Source organism: Hydractinia symbiolongicarpus, chromosome 9, assembly GCF_029227915.1.
Source record: "Hydractinia symbiolongicarpus strain clone_291-10 chromosome 9, HSymV2.1, whole genome shotgun sequence".
In the NCBI taxonomy this organism is placed as follows: Eukaryota; Metazoa; Cnidaria; class Hydrozoa; order Anthoathecata; family Hydractiniidae; genus Hydractinia; species Hydractinia symbiolongicarpus.
This window is the reverse complement of record NC_079883.1, coordinates 21,753,298-21,774,559: the sequence shown is the minus strand read 5'-3', so window position 1 is coordinate 21,774,559 and position 21,262 is coordinate 21,753,298. Positions and strand designations below refer to the sequence as shown.

Sequence of the window (21,262 nt, the reverse complement as noted above, 5' to 3'; positions counted from 1 at the left end):
CCAGACATTTGAAACTTCCTTTTTGATATGTTAATAACGCCAGAAAAAACGTGTTTTAGATTTATATTAAGTTAAAAAACGCAGCAGATATCCAAATTTCGGTAGATGTCCCCTTGCTGACCTAGATTATATTTAAATTTGAAAAACGGATTTGTTAAGGTTAAATTTACAACTTTAAAACATCTACTTGTTGCTGGGCTTGTTTTTAAATTTAACAGAACATTTTCTTTATTTAAACTTGTGGTTTCACTTTAAAACCACATTATTTGAAGTATATATTCTAGCCAAACAGTAGTTACTTCTAAGAAGGCAAACTAATTTTACGCGCACGCAGACAAAAACACCGTTAGTTTTCGTTTCCCTTCATATGTTAACTCAAACACCTTAAAAGGAAATTTGCAGTGGTGGGACCAATACGAAGGAGAGTGATATTTGTTTGCAGATGGAACACGTCATATATAAATAAAGAACATTACCTGATCACACACACACGCAGAGAGCAAAAGTAAACAAACATTAAACAGTGTAAAAAGTAATATCAATAATTATTTTAAACATTAACTTTACATCTCTTTTATAAAGTGTTCTACAACTGTTTTGATTTCTGTCCAGCAGTACGAATCGTATAGCCTACGTTACAGGAGAATTCATAAAAAAAGGTTTTTGTTTCAGATAAGAAGTTTTTCTTAATCGTCACATGTAAACTTGACATGTCGCATTTGTGTCGTTACCCTGACGTAATTTTTTTGTAGGATACATGTGATTTTGAAACAGTTTATGAACCACATAACACAACTTCCTTTCGTGTTTTGAATGAATCAAGCGTTTGTTCTGTTACTTTTCTTTTTATCGGTACTAACACTCACATATTCCTTGATGTGTTCACACACCAACTGGTTTCTTCTCACTTGTAAAGAAACAATAAGCATCTTTTCATCACTTCCATATAACGGATATAAACAGCATCGAGATTTCGAACTGCCATTCTAAACGGATCAATTACACAATACAAAAAATGCTCTGTTACGTGTGCCAATTTGGCATCAAGTCTAGATTCGCAGTGACAGAAAGAAATATATATATGCAAAGCATATATATATATTGAAAGTAGGTCCATATATTTAAGGTACTCATGTTGAAATGCAAAGCGATACGCAACTTCGAAAATGTGGATTACTTTTTCTATTTCTATTTTTGCAATTGTAAATATTTATTTTTTTAAAAATGTAACTTAAAAACAACATCACATTTCACTCGAGTTACAGAACTACAAAAAGCAAGAGTTTGCCAGCTTTTGCTCATTTTGATCTAAAAACTATACTCTTCACTAATTTTTTTTTTTAACTCTGTTTAATTCTTCGAATTTTGAATCTGTTAAATGCAAGTGAAAACGTTACAAAATAATACAATAACATCCAAACAACATCCATTCTTTACTGATTTAAATAAAATTATTATAATGTTAATATAGAGCAAGATTCTTTTTAAAAATTTAAATCTACAACCGTCACTCTAAAACTTTTCCTAGTTCTTTTAGGGTTGTTTTTTGAGATCTCAAATATGCCACAAATTTTGTGGTTTTACAAAGTACGCCCAGGATTTTATTCACTGTGTACAAAAATGTATTGGAAGAATATCAAAACGTAATGAAATGAATAAAATATGAAATACATGTTTGAATGTTTCCACAAGATTGAATCCACTCACTCATAATGTTCTTTAAAATCACCCCAGGAATTAATCATAGCTGTCAAAAAGACGTCAAATTCCTTGCTCGACCACTCAAGCTGTTTAACAGGCTCCACGAGCTGAAATAAAACAGAGGTTTTGTTTGGTGTGAACAAAGACACAGTTTTTAAACAGGATAAGCAGCTGGGATAAACAAGACAAGTGAATCTTTCCGGATTATCCAAAAGTAAACTGAGCGAACAGTTCAAATTCTTAAAACGCAGTTGTCACTTTTTGAAACTTTTGCCATACAAAATCTTCAATAATTTTATATTCCTTTTTAATCAATGACATTGATCTTCCCATAAATGTTTATATAACTGACAGGCTAAATTGGACACACCTTTTCAACGCAATCGTTAAAGAAATCTCTGAAGTCTTTTGTGTGAGTGAGTCCAGCGCCAAGTACAAATATATTGCGTGAAAACATCTAAGAGAAGACAAATAACATAATTCGTTATTTGCACAATATAAACAAGATAGACATAAATAAAAAAGTATATAATATTAACATTAGCAGCAGCTATATGTTTTAGACCCTATGACATGTAAAAACACGCATCGTTTTTTAAGACGATGTAAAGTGTTGACATTCTTCATCAAACCATAACGTCCTTTTTATGAAAAAAATTTAGGGCGCTAAAATTACACAATATTTAGTATGTTTTATATTTTTACTCATAAACAATATAAGTGTTTTGAATGAATGTTCGCCCTGAGAGTTATAAGGAGGGAGAATACCTAAAATAGTTTATTTAACAAAAGTAACTCATAAAATCAAATTATTTACTTGGAGGAAGAATTTGACATTCTGATTTTGACATGTGTTTATCATGCGTTGTGCATTAAACATATGAAGAGGGTGACTATTTTTAAAACATGTCAATTCAAGATGAATACTGAAAACCTCACATTGCGTTTCAAGACTAAACGTGAATCTTGCTTAGCTCATTCCATTTTGTAAACATGTATGCACTTTGAGTGAGGCAAACAAATTTAGCTTTTGTGTTACTATTTTTAAAAAAACTAGTCGGCAGCCCGTGGAAAAATCCACAGGTTCTTCCGTTCTTTTTATGTCACATTACGTGGGTCTTGCTACTTGCGGTACCATTTTGCGTGACAGACAGATGCATACGGGTATTATAATATAGACTAGTCGTTAACCCGTTAAAATAACCACGGGGTCGCCTGTTGTGAAAAACTCCACGGGTTCGCCCGTCCTTTATATATCATATTTCGTGTTTCCGTAACAGGACGCTCCTTTCGCGGACACACAGACAGACGACGGCTATTATTAAAGAGATTTTAGGACGACTCAGAAGAATGGAAGAGGCTACTTAGGTTTTTAAGATTTGTGGCAACCATGTATATAGCAATAATTATTATACAAAAAATTAATGCTGAAACACGTAACTTCTTAGATTAGTGAAGGTTTTTAAGTTCTTTATTTATTTGAACTTTTTAAGCACATTACGCTTCAAATTTAAATTATGTAAAATTGTGAAAATGTAACCTAATTTCAAGAAACAAAAAAAATAAACTATTTATATAAATATAACCACTGGCTACCTTGTCCTTGTAGACCTAACTATTTATTTAAAAACACCTGATTTTTTGATAATTTTATGACAGAAAAAAATTCTATAATAGTAGTCATATTTTGTCTTTTTAAAATGACAACACGCAGTTTTATTCAAAACCCCACACAGAGTTAATTCATTATGCCAACAGCAGAACCTCAACATTTTTCTACAGGCTAAGAACAAGTCTCTATATTTAAACCTCCTTACTATAATAATAACAACTGCATTTTCTCTGTTTAAAATGGTTGTGCCGCACAGAGTGATACATTATGCAGATGCAGATTTCACATTATGACTTAACAACTACCTACTAAAAAAAGTACCTTAAAATTTGCTTCCATACTTTTGATAAAATGTGGTGTAGCAGCATTTTTATCCATCCGATTCATGATTAAACTAAGTTGCAAAAGTAACATATAACCATACTGAATAGATATTCCTTAACAATGGAAAACATTCCATTTATTATACCTTTTGTGAACATCTTGAAAATCTTTATCTATGGTAAGGTTTCGAAGATCTCTCAGTTCCTGAATGAAATGTCGATCAACTTCATCATGTTCAACAATTTTTTCTATAAAAAACATAAAGAAGTGGAAACATAGAAAAAAACTTGAAAAGCCAAATAGAGCAGATGTGTTAGAGAGGATACAACTAGCAAATGTTCCCTAAATGTATTTTTATTATAGGATATTATATAAGAATACAATGTTATAAACACCTAAAAATTAAGAACATGTTAAAGAAATTACAACTGAAGCATAATTTTTGTGGTAACAGAAAAAAAAAATTAGGCTTTGTATTATTTTTTCAAAAGGGTACATTTATCGCCTTCAAATCTCCTGGTAGGTTGTAAAATTATTGTTACTAGCTGAGACCCGACGTTGCACTTCTGATGTAGCACTACTTAATAAATGCCTTTCTACTAATTTGGTTTGATATTCCCTTTCCTAAGAAGGAAATTATTTTAGACATATGTATATAAAACGATTAAAAATTCAATTAGGTAAACTCATCATCATCATCATTCTCGGTTTAATGTCCGTTTTCCATGCTAGCATGGGTTGGACGGGGTATATTAATGACCCTCTTCCAATCTGATCTAGACTGTGTTAGATCTAAACTCAACTTCCTTTGTATCAAGTCTGCCCTTATAACCTCCTGCAAAGTCTTTCTCGGTCTGCCTCTGGGCTTTGCCCCAGGAACTATCAAGTCTCTACACTTTCTTACCCAATTATCCCCCTCCATTCTTACCAAGTACCCCAGCCAATTCAATCTTCTTATCTGCATAAATCTTCAATTCTACGGATACTTAGCCTGCTTCTTAGCTCATCTGAACTCTTTCTGTCTCTCAGACTAGAGCTACACATGCACCTAACCATTCTCTTATCATTCCTTTCTAAACGGTCAAGATCTTCCTACTTCACTGCCCATGTCTCACTACCGTACAACATAACTCATACAACCTACATTTAACTCAATTGACAAGACTCTGCTAGTCAACAAAGGAAGTAACTCTCTAAACTTTTTCCAAGCAGAACCTATCCTGAACACTTCTTCCAACACCCCTTTACTGCCCAACATATCACCTAAGTAACAGAAGTTCTTAACTATCTCTAACGAGCCCCTGTTGTACATCATTGAAGCTGGAAATACTTCAATCTCTATAATCTCACCTTTGCAACGCTTGCATACAAACTGAATGTCAGCTCTTAACCTTCCACCAATACTACTGGACTTCTTATGTATCCAAAACTTGCAAGCCTGATAAAAATTGGAGTTACTACCAACCCCTTTCCTGCGAACTCCACAAGGCCACTTTCCAACTACAAGGTCACACTTGGCTGCAATGCAAAATGACTTTAGACTTTTCTTTGTTCACCCTTGGCCCTTTCTCCTCTAGTCCTTTCTTTCACTTCTCAAACTTTTCAACTAAGTCTTCCATCGACTCTGCTATGAGAACCAAATCATCTGCATACAATAACTCCCATGGACAACCTGTTCTAAACTCCATCGACAGCGCTTCTAAGACTAGAACAAACAACAAAAGACTAAGTACAGAACCCTGATGTACACCAACATTTACACTAAATTCATCACTAAGTGAATTGTTAATCCTGACACGACTTCTAGCATTGTTGTACATAGACTGTACCATCGTAACTAGCCACTCATCCACACCTAATTTTCTCATAGCCCACCAAATAACTTTCTCTAAATCTTACAAGGCAAAATAGAGATTCTTTCTCTTTCTTAAATACTTTTCCTGAAGCTGTCTGAGTAAAAATATTGCATCTGTAGTGCCACGCCCTGAAACAAACTGTAGTGGTCATATTGTCATGATTGAGTGAATATCAAAAATGCAATAATAAAGAGGATTATTGGCTTCGGGTTCTTATTGGATGGTTTTAGTCCAATATAATTAGCATGAAAAATAGTGTCGCAACAGCTATACTTTCTGAGTTTCAAAATTTAGGCATTTTTGAAGAAAATAGTGGATTTTGATCAAATAGCAAAGAAATAAGTACAGTGTTTTTAACAAGTGATTTCTTCCAAGCCTGTGCATATGCTGAGAAAATTTCAAACCAAAAAAAGCTTGTCACTATCTTTTTAGGTTTATTAAGCTTGGCCCAACAAAATTTAAAACCCACAATGTGACATAAACAGGGTTAAATAATTCATTGTGAATTTTCAAAGGATGTCTGTCATCCTTTTAAACACAACCTTTCAAACATTTGTCACACAACATAATCTATTATAAAGTTTTGAAAATATTAGTTTTCACTAGATACTCAAAATTGTCATTCCACGAAAAGAAACTATTTTTGGCTTTTGATTCGATTAGAATAAAAAAACAGGTTGTCATTCCAAACATTTTTAAAACTGTTTACCCACACTCGCGTGTCAACAAACTGCAAAATTTACTGAATGATATTTAAAACAGATCAGAAAGCAAATGCAAGAAGGTAAAACGCTGGAGGATATCAACATCCCCTTTGATTGTAAATAAAAAAACACTTCATGCTTAATGGTTGGAAGAGTTTAACAACGAAATGACTAGCCAAAATTAAGAAATAACCTTAAGGAGATGGAGAGATGCAGGCCTTATTTAAACATTTCTTTACCAATATTACAATATTTGAATCGTCCTTACTCTTTAGTCAAAGGAAGCTAAATTGATGAAGTTTGTAAGGTGTAACGTAAAAAGGTAAAAAATAAATTTTCGAAATAATATTTTTTTTTTAATCATTAGATAGAAAATCTTTTGTAACCCCAGACAAATTGCGAGCTTTTTACTGTTCTTCGATATTTCTTTTACATATGACTTCATGATGACACGACAATTTTTTAGTTGTTTATAGATCAACTAATCGTTCATTAATCTTTTGTGCCAACAATTGTCATTAAAATGCTTTAAAGCAATGTCTAAATCACTGCTTATATTATTATTGCATTAAAATGTCATGCCTGTTAAAATTCATTAAACCATTAAAATGTAACAGAGCTCCTCTTTTAATTGCTGCAACAAAATTCTAGTAAGGGAGTTTTTTCTTTTAGGCGTAGTTTATACAGCCTAACTTATGCCTCGTCTAATTTAAATACTAGTAAGATTTGTTTTAAATTTGACGTAAGCTAGGCTGTATAAACTGAATTTCATTATTAGGTTCGGCTCATCTATTAAGTCCGGCAAATTTTGCCTAACTTATTATGTAAGTTGGGCATAAGTTAGGCACCGGTTTAAACAGCCTAACGTGAGTCCAACTCAAATCCATATCGTCATTGTTCGTGCATATGCGTACATGAAACTCTATTGTTTTTTGAAAGAAAAGAGCTGCATCAACAAAAAAAATAAAAACATTTGCAAATGTAATAAAATTTAAAAGGCGCGGCGCATGCGGAATGTTTCGTAAAATCTGTTATCGTCACATGTGTCTCAAACAGTTTCCTACCATCCTTGATTTCTAACGAAACAACGGCATGATCGTGGTTTCGTTTCAACCGTCATGTTTTCTTTCTGATGATCATCATAACAAGGTTTTTCAGATGAATAAAATGTTGCTGAATCCTTCTACTTCCCATAGATAATAGGATTGATAAAGTGTTGTGAATACGCTGCATGTTCTGTTTCCTATTTCTCTGATAAATATAAAGAGCAAAAACAAGAAGCCTTTTCCTATCAATGGCAGCGATCCTGAAACATTTGTTTATAAACAAACCTATGACCAAACAGACCAAAATGTAATAAAACAGTGATCACAAAAAATAATTTAGAAACTCAGATTAAGAACCACTAAAACTTACGTATAAACCGAAAATGATTTTATGCCTAACTTATGTCTAAGTTAGGGTTAGGGTTAAGTTCGGCTGTATAAACTACGCCTTACAGCTTTTGGTAAACAAAAAAATAATTTTCATAAGAACTCCATGTTTTACCAATGAACTATCGAAAAACAGCAATAAATTTGTAAATAAAAAATTCAGTTTGCCTAGAACTGAGACCAAAAATCTAGAAGAATTTAATAGACAACAAAATACAATGGTAATTACTATTCCTTGAACATGATATTATTTTTACTCTTTGTTACTTTATTAGAAAAAAACAATACTAATACAGGAACTTACCTCCAGAATTATGCAACTCTGGTGTAAATGTCCATTTCGTTAAAATGCATTCAGTACAATTAATAATGTCATCATAACTCAAATACTGAAGCCTATATAAAAATACATCAGAAATATTATGCTTCACACATTCTATGTAAGAAATGAAAAAATACTTCAGCTAATTATGGTGCATAAAAAGAAACTGGTGAAAAGTATTGTACAGCTTTGCTATACAGTTCCAAAACACCATTTACCTTTCAAAACACCTATGATATAGCTGTTAAAAATGTTTTTTAACTAATACCTTTTTTTAGCGGTTTCAAACCGACTTATAAAGACAAACACCAATGGATAATATTTTCTAGAAAAAAAAAGCTTATGAAACACTAAAAATGCGAACCTGTAAACATATTACAATAAACTTTACTACATATCAAGATAAACATAAAGTTAAGGAAAAGTTGCTAAAAAAACTTTACCGTACACTTTATTCCACTTACTGCACAAGACTGTTTGAAAAGAGAAATTGCTTTGTTAAGGTTACCATCACACCACCTTCCATGTCCTCATAGGTCTTGATGATGTTTTTAATATTATCAAACTAAAAACCAAAAGGAATGTCTTAAATTATCATACTTAACAACACACTTAAAAGAATGGCTACATTATACTGTCTGACAAAAAGTGTTGGTGTGGAAATTAATATATTTTCTGATAGAGATCCAAATTAAAATTACATAAATATTTCAGAAGAAAAAAATTCACTTGTAACAAAAATCATGGAAAAAAATCATTGAAAATTGCTGATCTTGCATAAGAAGACATTACAAGACATGGAAGGAAGGTACTGAGAGTAGTATACACTACTAGGAAATGAGTTTGCCTTAACAATAACAAAGCTCAAACTAAGAAAGTACGATTCTCTGTCTTAGTGAGAGCTAAGAAGAAAAGACCAATTCAAACTTTCATACTGAAAGGGAACGTATTGGATAGCAAATAATTTCCTATCACAGATCAGCCAGAAACTGAATAATAATATAATACATATTAAGAACAATAAAATATTGATAAAAAACATGAGTATACCTGTCTTTGACAACTCCGCAAAGGAATTCCCGTTCTCTCGCTCACATCATCCATATCCTTTCTCAATTTGGCACTCATTTTTTTACCCAGAATCTCTCTCATTACCTCCTTGTCGAATTCATAGTAGCTGAAGTAGGTCAAAAGATTTGTGTAGCAAAAAAGTTTAAAAGGGGACACTACAGTGATTATATTTCAATTTGATATTTACCAAAGTCAAATTATATAACATTATTGGTTTTTATTGCCTTTTTAAGAATGTCTTGGAATAAAAAAAAAATCCAATAAAAAAGGCATACCTTTCTAATAATTTCTCCTTAACCTTCGGTGAGAGTGAAGATAGAATAGGCGAGTCCAATAATGGTGGTGATTGAAGGTATTGTTGCAAAAAACGAAACAACACATATTGTTCTCGAACTTCTTGTACAACTATTGTGTATGGAATGTCGCCGACAGGATTAGTTGTTGACACTGCCAACTTTTTTGCAGATTCAATTTCTAAAACAGAAAGTTAAAGTATTGTAATTTAAATGTTATTGGCACAATTCAAGAAGAGAGTTCCATTTTACTATTCTATTACTTATAATACTCAATAACAGATTACAAAGGAAAAATATTTAGATTTATGTCAGTTGCTTGCAAATATAAGATTTACTATGAAATTTCAACAATTCTTATTCAACTATCACCTTTCACATGTCATCTATTGTGTAAAGGTAAATATTGCACAAAAAAGCTTTAGCTTGTATACATGGCAGTATGTGGGAATTTCAATTAGGTTTTTTAAAATTGTAAATTTGATGTTCTGATAATGATATATTATTGCATTATCTTTTAACCTTACTCAAGTGAAGAAATTATTAGAATTTAAAAAATACTCCACAGGCGAAGCTGAACCAGGTCAATTTTGACATAAAGAACTTGTCTTAATAACTATTGTGTCTTATAAAATCTCCTGGTTTAATGTTCTTTTTAAGAATAACAAAATGAGTCATGAAATAAGTACCAGCAAAGACAGTATCAACTTGATTCTTTAAGCTTGTTTCGAAAACAGCTGGGAAACTCTATACTGGTGTCGTGTATAGGGTTCGCATTTTATATTCTCTTAATCTTCTAATTTTACTAGATCTATTATGTAATGTAAGGAATTATGAATGTCAGTTTGCAATTGTGTAACGATTATACCTTAAAACAAAAATAGATGACTGCAAATATGTACACTTTGCTTGGTTTTTGTTATTTTGCAGAAGTCAGGGATGTTTAAACTAGTGAACCCCAAACACGAAAGCAGATATTAAATTAAATATAATTGTGACATTATGCTCCAACTTTACTCACTTACTTTTCCAAATTGGGCAATATATATTTTTAATATTTTCAACAATCTGAACTATTTTTAACATAATCAAGACAGGCTTTTTATAGTTTTATCCTTGCAACATGACAACATTTGCCTCACCATCATTTTTACATTTCATACTAACTGAAACGATCATGATCGTTTTGAAATTATATCATCGTTTTTTAAAATCGTTAACAGATCATTTCATAAAACCTAAATATAATACAATGTGACAACGTGAAAAGTGATACTGAACATGTTATGAAATATAGATATAGACGCTAGGTCACAGTCGCTTTAACCAATTATAATTTTTCAGCGCCGCAATATTTTAATAAGATGAAGACATTCCATAAACAAAAGAAATTACTACATACCAGATGCACCAATCAACCATTCCCAAAACAATGTCATATCAACTATTAAAGGGTCAGTGAAACACACTGAAAATTCCTCCATTTTCTTTCTGGTTAATAAAATTAAATATGTAGAATATATAAAGTGTTTGATATTATATATATTTCAAAGCGAAGTCCTAGTGTCAACTTATTATGCATTTTTTGAAAATAAAATAAAAACACAAGCTTTGTCCTTATTTCAACCAAACAGCAGTTGTCCCAAAGTTTTGACCAAGATTTTAAATTTCTTTATCAATCTTGAAGCTTATTGTCCTACCTCCACAAAATTATTTTGTACAAAATTCATTTGAAAATCCCTGGATGAGTAATTGTATCTTGATCAGAGACAATGCCATACTGAGACACAACTTTAGGTATTTAGGGTTCGGTAAGTTTACCCAGGAGATCCAACCTAATTTTTCTTACTACCAGGAACTCAGAAAACTTAAGGGGGGAAAAATTACGCTGGGTCTCAAAAGATTTTTCTGTGTTGAGAATACTAACCATCCTTTTTGATTCTATTATTCTTTGCTAAAGTGGTCAATAATACTGTTTTGAGCATGTATGGTCTTACTCAACAGAACAAATATAATTAATTTTTGTATCATTTAGGAGGATAAGATGTGACCACACTGATTTTGTGCTCATTGGCTGATTGTAATTCAGGGTTTATTATGAGGTGGATTCGAATTTTGGGGATTTGCTTTAACATTTGTTTTACATCTAATCTTTCATTTGAGTAAAACGGAATTGATATCCTGGAAAAAATCGTAGTTAACTAGGCCAGATTAAGTTAGGTTTTACTAACTAATGGCCTTGTAGTAGAGTGTTCCCCTTTAGTGCAGAACGTTGTGGGTTTATTCCCTGGTCAAGTCATGTGGTAATAATAACTGTTAGTAATCTTTTTTTACTAAAAAAAAAAAAAACTATTTGTGGAATGCAATACACAGAACAGGCTATTTTTTTAGATGACGTAATCAGCCAGTGTTTTCCTGAGTGGTTCTGCTTTTTCTGCCCCAAACTACCCAATCATGCTTGTTTTATTGCCAGTCAGGTAAAACTGCTAACTAAGAAAACACTGTTAATTTGACATACTGCTATTAACTAGTGGAAGAATATTGAAGTCTAATTTGGGTAACAAATGCCTATTGTAATCAAGCCTCTCTAAAACATTATCATTGATTAAACCAAGACAAACTCAAAACCACATGCTCATTGATGATCGTACACAAATGGATAAGGAGCCATTTGTTTCAAAAATGAAAAATTATGTTAAGCCAACGTCAGTTCAAAATCATGCTATAATCTATTTTATAACACCTGTGTACAACTTTCTGTTACATAAAATAGTACTGCAAGTAGCAAGATGCACGCAATGTGGTATAAAAAAATAGGGGGATCTGTGTTTTTTTTCACAGCATCTAAAGTTAGCTAGCTAAGGGAATTCTATAATTTCCACAAATTAAATCACTCTCTTTTTACTATTTTTAAAGCGTTTTAGGTTTACACTGCTTAATTATGTCAAATTATGGTACTAAAACAACTGAGAGCTTCACTTTTACAAAATTTACATATATATTACAGACCTGGCTTTATTTATACAAAATCAATTCTATCACTCCGTTATAAAGAGGTTGAGCTCGGCTCTCAAAAAATTGATTCATCCTAGCTAAATAGGTACCTTGCACTTAATTAGTCTTCCATCTTAAAGGAGAACTAAGAATTGATAACAAGTTGGGCTTATATAATTCATTATAGTGTGAATAAGAACTTTAATTTTTTTTTATATTTGTGAGCCTTGGTTCTCCAGATATTTAGGGTCAAAACAAATAAGTATTACATATATGAAACTTTTTCATACACGTAACTTTACCATATTGTTTTTGTGATATGTAAAAATGTTTTTATTACATAAAAAACATATATATATATATGTACTTTTTTTTGTCAGTTCACTTTTAATCATAATTTGGAGAATCACCTAATAAGCAGTACACACTTTTTTTCACCAAAAAATAAAGTTGACTTACAACTATTTGAAAATTACAGATAAAAGTTCTAAATACACTAAGTATCAGTATGTATCAGGTACATAGAATAAATGGCAGGATAGAAGACTATACACTCTTATCATCTTACACCTCACATAGCCATCATTAAAAGACCTGTCAAATAAAAATTGACAATAAAAGTTTATATAAAAATATTAAATGTTATTTTAAATAAAAAGAAAGCGTTTAGTTATCACACGTAGTGTTGTTTCAAAAGAAGACCCATTCATTATTACTCCGTAACAGCTGATTTCTTAGTGCAATTTTAAATTGTTTTGTAGATAGAATGCTTTTTTTCTCATTAGTTAGAAGCATGCTCCAAAGTTTTAGACCTTGTTTTGATATTAAAAATTTTGTTATATTAGATAAGATTTCTGGCCGAATAAAATTGTTACCTGATAATCTAGTTGGATATTTATGTTGAACTTTCTTAAACAGTGTGATGAATATATTTGGTGCTATTAAATTTTCAATCTTTTACATGAAAAAAAGAACTTTAAAAATGTAGCTGACATACATTCAGAAGACCCAGTTCTTTTAGCGGTGGTCTACAATGGGGCCATTTATTCTGTCGTAATATAATCCTACTGGCGTGTTTCCTGAATGTACAGTTTTTTAAATTTGATTATATTAGTGATACCCCATGCAACGTTTGCATAATTTAAATAGCAATCTATAAAGGAAAAATATATAATTTTAAATCAGATTAAAAGCAAAACTGACTTTATATAAGATTTCTAAGCTTTTAGAAACCTTGTTTTTAACTAATTTAATATGTTCTCTCCAAGTTAAATTTTCGTCCAGAAGAAGAACTCCAAGAAATTTCATCGAATATTCTCTTCTAATCCAGGTAACCTAAGAAGGATATCATCTTTTTTACTAACTTAACACTCACAATGTTTTGTTTAGTATTTAATGACTCACTGTTTCTTTATACAATAGAGAAATTGTATGTCTTCAATCAGAACACCAAGTTTCACAAATTATTTTAAAGCAAAAATTTAGAGTTTGGAGAAACTTTTTAAAACTATATATCTAAATTCTTTTGCATGCCTCTAATGTTGAGATGTAGTAAAAAATATGTCTGAATTAGGAGAATATTATTTTGTAATAATATTTTTAAGCAATGTATAAAAAGTTGAGTTACAAAAATTTGGGTCATTTTCGTCGTTTAACGGTAATGTTTCATTGGTTTGGAATGGATTAAGGTGTGAGTAAGGGAAAGAAGTGCTATGTATTAAAAATCGTGAAACTAAAATTGAATGATGGTCAATGCATTGACATAGTTATATTCCAAAGCATATAAAATTATCTAGACAATGATCTAAATGTTTTTTGAAAAAAAATAATCTTAGATTATAAAAAAATGCTTAAAAAAATGACCCCTTGTTTAGAAAATTTGTCCTATTTACAAAACTAGAAAACTTTCATACATTTTGTTTACAATTTTGCATTCGCTATACATTTATCTCAGGAGCATTTTTGAATTATGCTTTGAATGATTTTTATTTTTAGAAATATTTTCCATTGAAGTTTAGTGCGAAATTATTCACAGCCTTTCATCACAATAAGTATCATAACTCGAGTTAGGTTTACATTCACACCTTAATTCAAAAAAGCACCCGAGATCAGTCATTTTCAGGAATATTTGAGTAGGTGTGCAATGATTCGCACGTGTAAATCAAGTAACATGTGCGATGTAAAATGCACGTGCAAAGAATGTTACACCTGTGATACGGACTCCGAGATTATTTTTGTTGCACATTTATTTGTCTACATGTCCGAAATAGTATGCATGACTATACTGTCATTTTTATATTTATTGTTAATTTTTCAGGTCATCACAAGCAAATATAGCCAAAAATATGCTTTGTTTTCAAATTAAAAAAAATCTTTATCCACTTGGCTTATATAAAACTTCAAAATTCATTCTGAAAGTTCAGAGAAGAAAAAACTATACGGCACATGGGTTTCTTTTTTAAAGGCATAAAGAAAAAACATTAAATTGGGACCTGCTATGGTTTCTGAGTGCTTTATCAAATAAAGAAATCATCTACAATTAAATCCATAATAAAATTTCTGTTCCGCCTGTAAGTGCAGTTTTGCAGACTTATTTAAGAACCACATCTTTTAACTAAAGTCAGGAGTCGGTGAATTAGATAGGATGGTCAGGTTGGCTATGAATAGGCTTGCTCGTGGATTAAAAGGACCAGGATTATTCAATAATCCTGAGAACTAAAAGTGTACGACAAGACGGAAATCTATTGGACGTTTTGTCTGACGAGTCTCCATAAATTATTTTGAGGGCTGCTATCGCATGCTACAAAATGGATTTTAAAGGTAATCAATCTAAAAAATCCATTTTTAAAAACTCAATATTTTTTCAGGCATGTGATTAATCACACGCCTAAAATGATTTAGAAATTTAAATGCAAAAAAAGTTAATTTCACGTGTTGCGAAAGTTTACGATTTTTTTAACTGAACGGTTAAATTTTTCTTATCTAGAAAAAAAGATCAAAGGAAACCGACAGCTGGTAAAAATTCCAAGTCGCACCAGTTCATTGTAAACAAAGATTTTTAACTTTTTGATAATTTTTTAGTTATATAATGGTTTTACCCAACAGAATTTCTTTTCTTTTTTCATGTTTTTCTGCTTCTTTAAAATTTCAATTATTATTATACAATCAGTTTGGGCTTCGACTTCATTTTTTCTTATCTCAACCAACAACTCTTTTTTTAAAAACACAAGCGCAATAGCAAAAGAAAGATTTAGGAAGAATTTTTAAATGTTTCTAAAGAAATACTTCACCTTGTATATATACACAACTTTCATCATGACACATGTTGTTTATAATCCCCAGACCTCTCACACAAATCGACAGGCAAAATAATGCAGGCTGTAAGTCACGGACCAGTACATTTCAAACTTTACTTTCAGTTAGAGGAATCTTTTGATCTCAAAATTAGAATATAGCTTGCATGTATTTTGGATTTAGATCTTATATGAGTGAAAAGATGCACAGCACAAAAGTTTTTAACCATAATTTGACTTTCTTCACCTAAGGTCTGCATTTTTTTGCCTGTCCAGTTTTATGTTTTTTTCCGTGCATGCTCAAGAATTCAGTAAAAACGTCATTGAAAGTCATCTATTCTTGCCTTTACAAAGTTTCAGTACTTCTAGCTAGCTATAGCTATGCGTCCTGCGTAATTATTCACCAGAAAACAGGAGAAACAAAAAAATAAGAGAACAAAAATGACAAAAAAAGAGTGGTGATAAAGTAATAAGATCAGAGTAAAATTACAGTGTAGCTAGCTATGGTTGACGTTCGACCCACGCTCCCTCGCAATGGGCGCACAGCAACCCAAGCAAAGCAGCTGCTAAACCGCCATCCAACAATCAGGAAAAAACCAGCAGAAAGAGGATAAAACATAATCAGGGAAAATGGTAAAATGGTGGGTGGTTCGATATTACAAATCTGTTATACTTGATTTTCTAAAAGCGTGCCTTGGAGCAAAAAAGCATACCTAATACGAATCCTATGATGTAGCTACACTATGTTAATGAAGAAACTCTTGTGGCTTTCAGAAAAGTAAGTAAAGTAAGATAGTATATACTTTAAAAACACGGAACCAATCTAATTTGTACAAAATACAAGTAAAATAAAGTTTCTTGAAAACTATTACGCTCGCTGTTAACCAACTTGAAAATTAATTTCTGTTTGATTGAAACAAGCTACGAACACGCGAAAAACTGGAAAAGAAGCGTTGGAAAATATCTTTTTTGGTGATATCTTTGGCACAATTTTTATCCAGCTTAAGATATTATAATACAGGAATTTGTCAGAAAAGATGGTAAATTATGCTTTTTTCACAAAAGCTGGACATATATCCACATTTGGATGTAATTGACATATCTATTTTCGGATATCGATCAGACTGTATTGACTGCAGTATCCTCAACCATAGCTATGGTTCCATGTTTCAGCCTCTCTTTCGTGCCGTAGTCTCATTCTGTTTCATGTATTTGTTATACGAATATATATGTGTTGGATGGTAACGCAACATGGAGAACAGTCAGTGCAGCACCATCGCCTAACCTCCTGCCTACTAATAGCCTACTATTACCCAATAACGCTATGTAACTGCGGCCCTGGTTTACCCTACTACACTATAAATGTGGTCACCCACGGGGATATTCTCTTTATATGTGAAAAAACATGCATCCATGCTGTGTACCTTCTTTTAATGTTATTTTAAAGTTTATGAGGAAAATGAGCATTACTTCCCATTGTAAAACAAAAAACTCATTCAATCAGGTAATATTACCCGATCAGACCAAAATGCCATCTTTTTGTTAATAAATACAACATCTTAAATCCAAGAGTGGTTTTTGGGGAGGGAAAAGTGTGCAACCTAAAAATGACACATAGAACTAGAATAATGATTTAACAGTTTAACTTGATGTATGTTACTACCAACTATTTCAGAGCGCTAGACAATTAAGCAATCACTTATTATTATTATTATTATTAATACTATTATTATTATTATTATTATTATTATTATTATTATTATTATTATTATTATTATTATTACTATTATTATTATTATTCATGAATTTTTACCCAGGATATGTACAATTCAGTATTTAAGTATATATATACTGCTATTAATTTGTGTCCTGCGTTAAAAAAAAGAAAGAGAAAAAGGAAAAAGAAAAAGTTGAACTGAATAAAAAAACAGAAGGGAGAAAAAAAAGGATACTGTGAACTCCCTGCAGCATGGACAGTTAGACAATTAGACTGGACTATGTATGGATTAGGCTGAACTATCAATGTAACAGGAAGGTCACAGATTAATTTAAATATTTACAAGTTTATTTTTATTTACAATAAAAATTCTTCAGGAGTTTCTTGTAGATAACGATAGAGTTTTCCTTCCGAATGACAATTGGTAAGGTGTTATATAATTTTGCGCCTGAGAAGTAGAACAATTTTCTCGCAAACTCTAGTTTAACTTTAGGTAATTTGATTTGGAAGTTCTGATTCCGAGTTCCTTTTGCGTGACAATTTATCTTAAAATAGGAGTGGAAATTGCTACACAATGGCACAATCATTGCATTATATATCATGACTAAAACAGATTTTGTGACATATTGTCATAATTTATTAAGGAGTTGCAATCTGTTAGATGCTTTTCGATATCTACTTTCAAAATTATTATTCAATACCAGGTTTGGATCCACAAGATTACCCAAGTACTTATACTCACTTGGCTGATTGGGCGAGGTTGCTGTCTTTGGATTTCATGTGTATTTCTGTTCTTTTACGAACGCAGACACCAATTGATCTCCAAAGGGCAATTTTCTTTGTATCAATGCTGTCTTAATTTGTATATCCATTTTCCTTTTTTTAGATATTATCTCTGACAGGTGTGAGAAAAATTTATGATACTCACGTCTCATACCACTAGTAGCAGAAAATACAAGCGGTGTAAATCCTCCATGTTCAATTTCTAATTACCTTGAACTTGTAGGATTTAAAATTTGAATGTGCGACAATGAAGTAAATACCATTGCATCGGGGCATCTAGAACTTCTGTTTAAATTATGTATTTTATATAAATTACGTTTCTATATAAAGAAAATTTGACATCAATGCCCATGAGTTTTTTTAAGTGTATTTTTTTTATAATATCGATAATTTGAATGATTTCAAAAACTCGGAGGGTTCCACATAACTGGGACATTTGCTAAGTCTGACATTTTTTCTATTCCCAATGAGGGTCCAATTTAACAAAATAATTATTGTTACAGGTTACCTCCCGCGTAAAATGAAGTTAATGGCATATGAAAGATTGTCTAGGAATTTGAATATTTTTTTAAAAATTCTTGATTGTTTATATAGAATTTGGACTAAGAAGATTCACTAAATATGCATGATGTCATGAATATGCTCTGCAAGGAAGTTAATTTAACAGTTTTGACAAGCTATATAGAGTTAAAAATGATTTCTGGCTGTTCACTATGACGCGTTTTAAACATTTTACATAAATTTTATTATTTAGTTACCATAATTATGCTCACTGCATACTCATGAAGTCATAATTTCGCATAATTAGGGCAACTATCTCGACAAATATCTTGAGAACTGATAAAGATTTTTCAAATAGTCGATTTTTAATGGTCGATATTTGTATGTTTTCAGTGTTCAGACACGTGTATAACATAACATTTGTTTCGCAATTGATAAAAACTTTTTCAATGAACATCTGTTTTTAAAAAAGAATTACAACATTCCTGTTATAATACATTTTGAACAATAATTGTTCTATGATTGTTATTTTTGAAAAGTCAAAAGAAGACATTGCAAAGCAAATTTCATTTTGCTTGTTTAAAATACCAAACACGCTTGATCATAAATGTAGTTATATAGTAAATTATTATAAATAGAAGTAAAAATTGTAAGAAAGAGAGATTAGACTCATTAAGTTATAAGTATTTACTGTTTCTTGAGCAAACTTTGTGTCGTCATTATATAAAAAACAGAAAACTAATAGGTGGCCTATATATTTACATTGTAAGTATTAATTCTGTGAAGAAAGTTTTAACAGGTATTTATCAGACTAAAAGAAGACTAAAAACAAAATATATATAATATTATGTAATAAAATGCAAGTAATATTTGTACAAAATTTTGCTGTTTTGAGTGCCGCAAAGCCATTTTCAGGTGATCTAGGGACGTTAAAACCCAAAATATACTAACCTAAGCAAAAGTTGGGTATAAGAAAGCGGTAGTCCCAAAAAAACTCTGGATACGTCACTGGTGCAATAAATTGCAGAAATAAGAAATGAATTTGCTCCCAAGCAGTACTATAATTTTGTTGATTAACAAGTTTTAAAAGTTTACAAACTTTTTCATTTTAAAAAGCGGTGTTGTAATAAAATTTTAATACACTTTTAATACACTTACAAAAACAAATAACAAAAAAACAAAAAAAACTTCAAATTTATTTGCGAATACTTCTCACCCACATATTACATAAGAAAAATGAACATAAGCTTGATGTCGTATAAACTGTGACGAAAATATATAAACAGTCAAAATCCAGTGAAGTGGAAAAAATATGTTAGCATACACATTAACATTTGGAAAGTTTTTTGACCTTAAATTTTAAGTTATAAATGTACGTTCAAGGTATAAATACCAACCAAAAAAACTAACATATATACTGTATGGTTAACTACTAGAGGGATAGATATCATGCCCTAACTGGTAAAAAAAACTTAATGCTTAATTTGTACTTGAAAGATTACAATTAAAAAAAGTTGTTCATGGTTTATGTTGAATTAAATTGATGGATTTATGTTAGTTTCAAATTATTATTTTTTTAGTTATTGACAATAATTATATATTATTACTTACAGTTACTTGATCAGGAATGCCAGAATCAACTATCAGCAAAAATTCTAAATTTAATAAACATTTTCTTCAACAATTAAACTGTGTAGGTGATAAAAGGAAAAATGAATCTATAAATTTCAAAGAACAAAACCAGATAGTTAAGAAATGTCGACACCTTGATTCTAGAATATACGATAATCTTAGAAATTGTAAACACACACCTGTCATTTTTCAAGATGAAACTGTTCAAACAAATCAAAATGAAGTAAAAGAAATGGAGATTGAGAATGAACAACCAACAAAGTGTAAAATTCCAACTAACTCAGTCGAACCACCTACACCACTGTACAATGATTACAAAGTTGCCTGCGTATATGGTTATTACTCTCCTTATTTTCATGCTGGCCACACTTATTGAACATTAATGTTTACATTAATTATTCATTTATTTATTTTTATTTAGTGGTATTAACTATTTTTATTTATTTTTTTAACAATTGATAACAAGCCGTGCTTAAAATGTTCATAATAGTGTGAATATGAACTGTGTAAATTTTTTTATATTTGTTAGCTTTGGTTCTCAACATATTTAGGGTCAAAGTAGTCTCCACACAAACTTGTGTGATGTTAGTCCGCATGAATGTAAACAAACACATTCTAAATGAACGAAGTGAGGGAGTGCTAACTGGCCTCTTGTGATTGTCTAAGAGTAATTTTATTTATTGTGTGTTGAAATAGGTATTTTCTGCAGAATAGAATGATGTTTCGCCGTTATAAACATAATTTTAGAGTTTTAGACATAAGTTATCACTTGAATACGTGTATTCAAATTTTTTATGAATTTTTTTTGTGTTATTTTCTGTATCATAACATCTTGAGAGACAACAGGTACTTTGTTTAATCTGCCAGATTTGAAAAAAACTTCAAATAATTATGCACCACAAACTGTACTGAAAGTGATTTTGTGATAGCAAAACAAAAACATTCTCAAAGTTTTTTCTGTTTACCCACTTTCGCATGTTGTTAAATTCTTTAAAATTATTTTTTTACGATGATGTCATTCTACTG

The 21,262-nt window shown here is 31.0% G+C and overlaps 1 protein-coding gene across 2 annotated transcripts; it reads right to left on the bottom strand.

Moving 5' to 3' along the window:
- Window positions 1–526: 526 nt before the first annotated feature.
- LOC130656809 (acidic fibroblast growth factor intracellular-binding protein-like) lies at window positions 527–15,389 on the bottom strand. 2 transcript variants are annotated; one of them, XM_057459738.1, is made up of 11 exons: window positions 10,719–15,389; window positions 9,299–9,497; window positions 9,003–9,129; window positions 8,417–8,517; window positions 8,221–8,277; window positions 7,935–8,026; window positions 3,783–3,885; window positions 3,635–3,707; window positions 2,072–2,158; window positions 1,672–1,808; window positions 527–986 (listed from the first exon to the last, which is right to left on the bottom strand). In XM_057459738.1, exons 1-10 carry the CDS (start codon window positions 10,798–10,800, stop codon window positions 1,704–1,706), a joined length of 1,026 nt encoding a protein of 341 aa, XP_057315721.1. In that variant the 5' UTR covers window positions 10,801–15,389; the 3' UTR covers window positions 527–986; window positions 1,672–1,703. The 2 variants fall into 2 exon arrangements, with proteins under 2 accessions (XP_057315721.1, XP_057315720.1); XM_057459737.1 differs by having other exon boundaries at window positions 1,708–1,808; window positions 10,719–15,383.
- Between the last annotated feature and the right edge of the window lie 5,873 nt (window positions 15,390–21,262).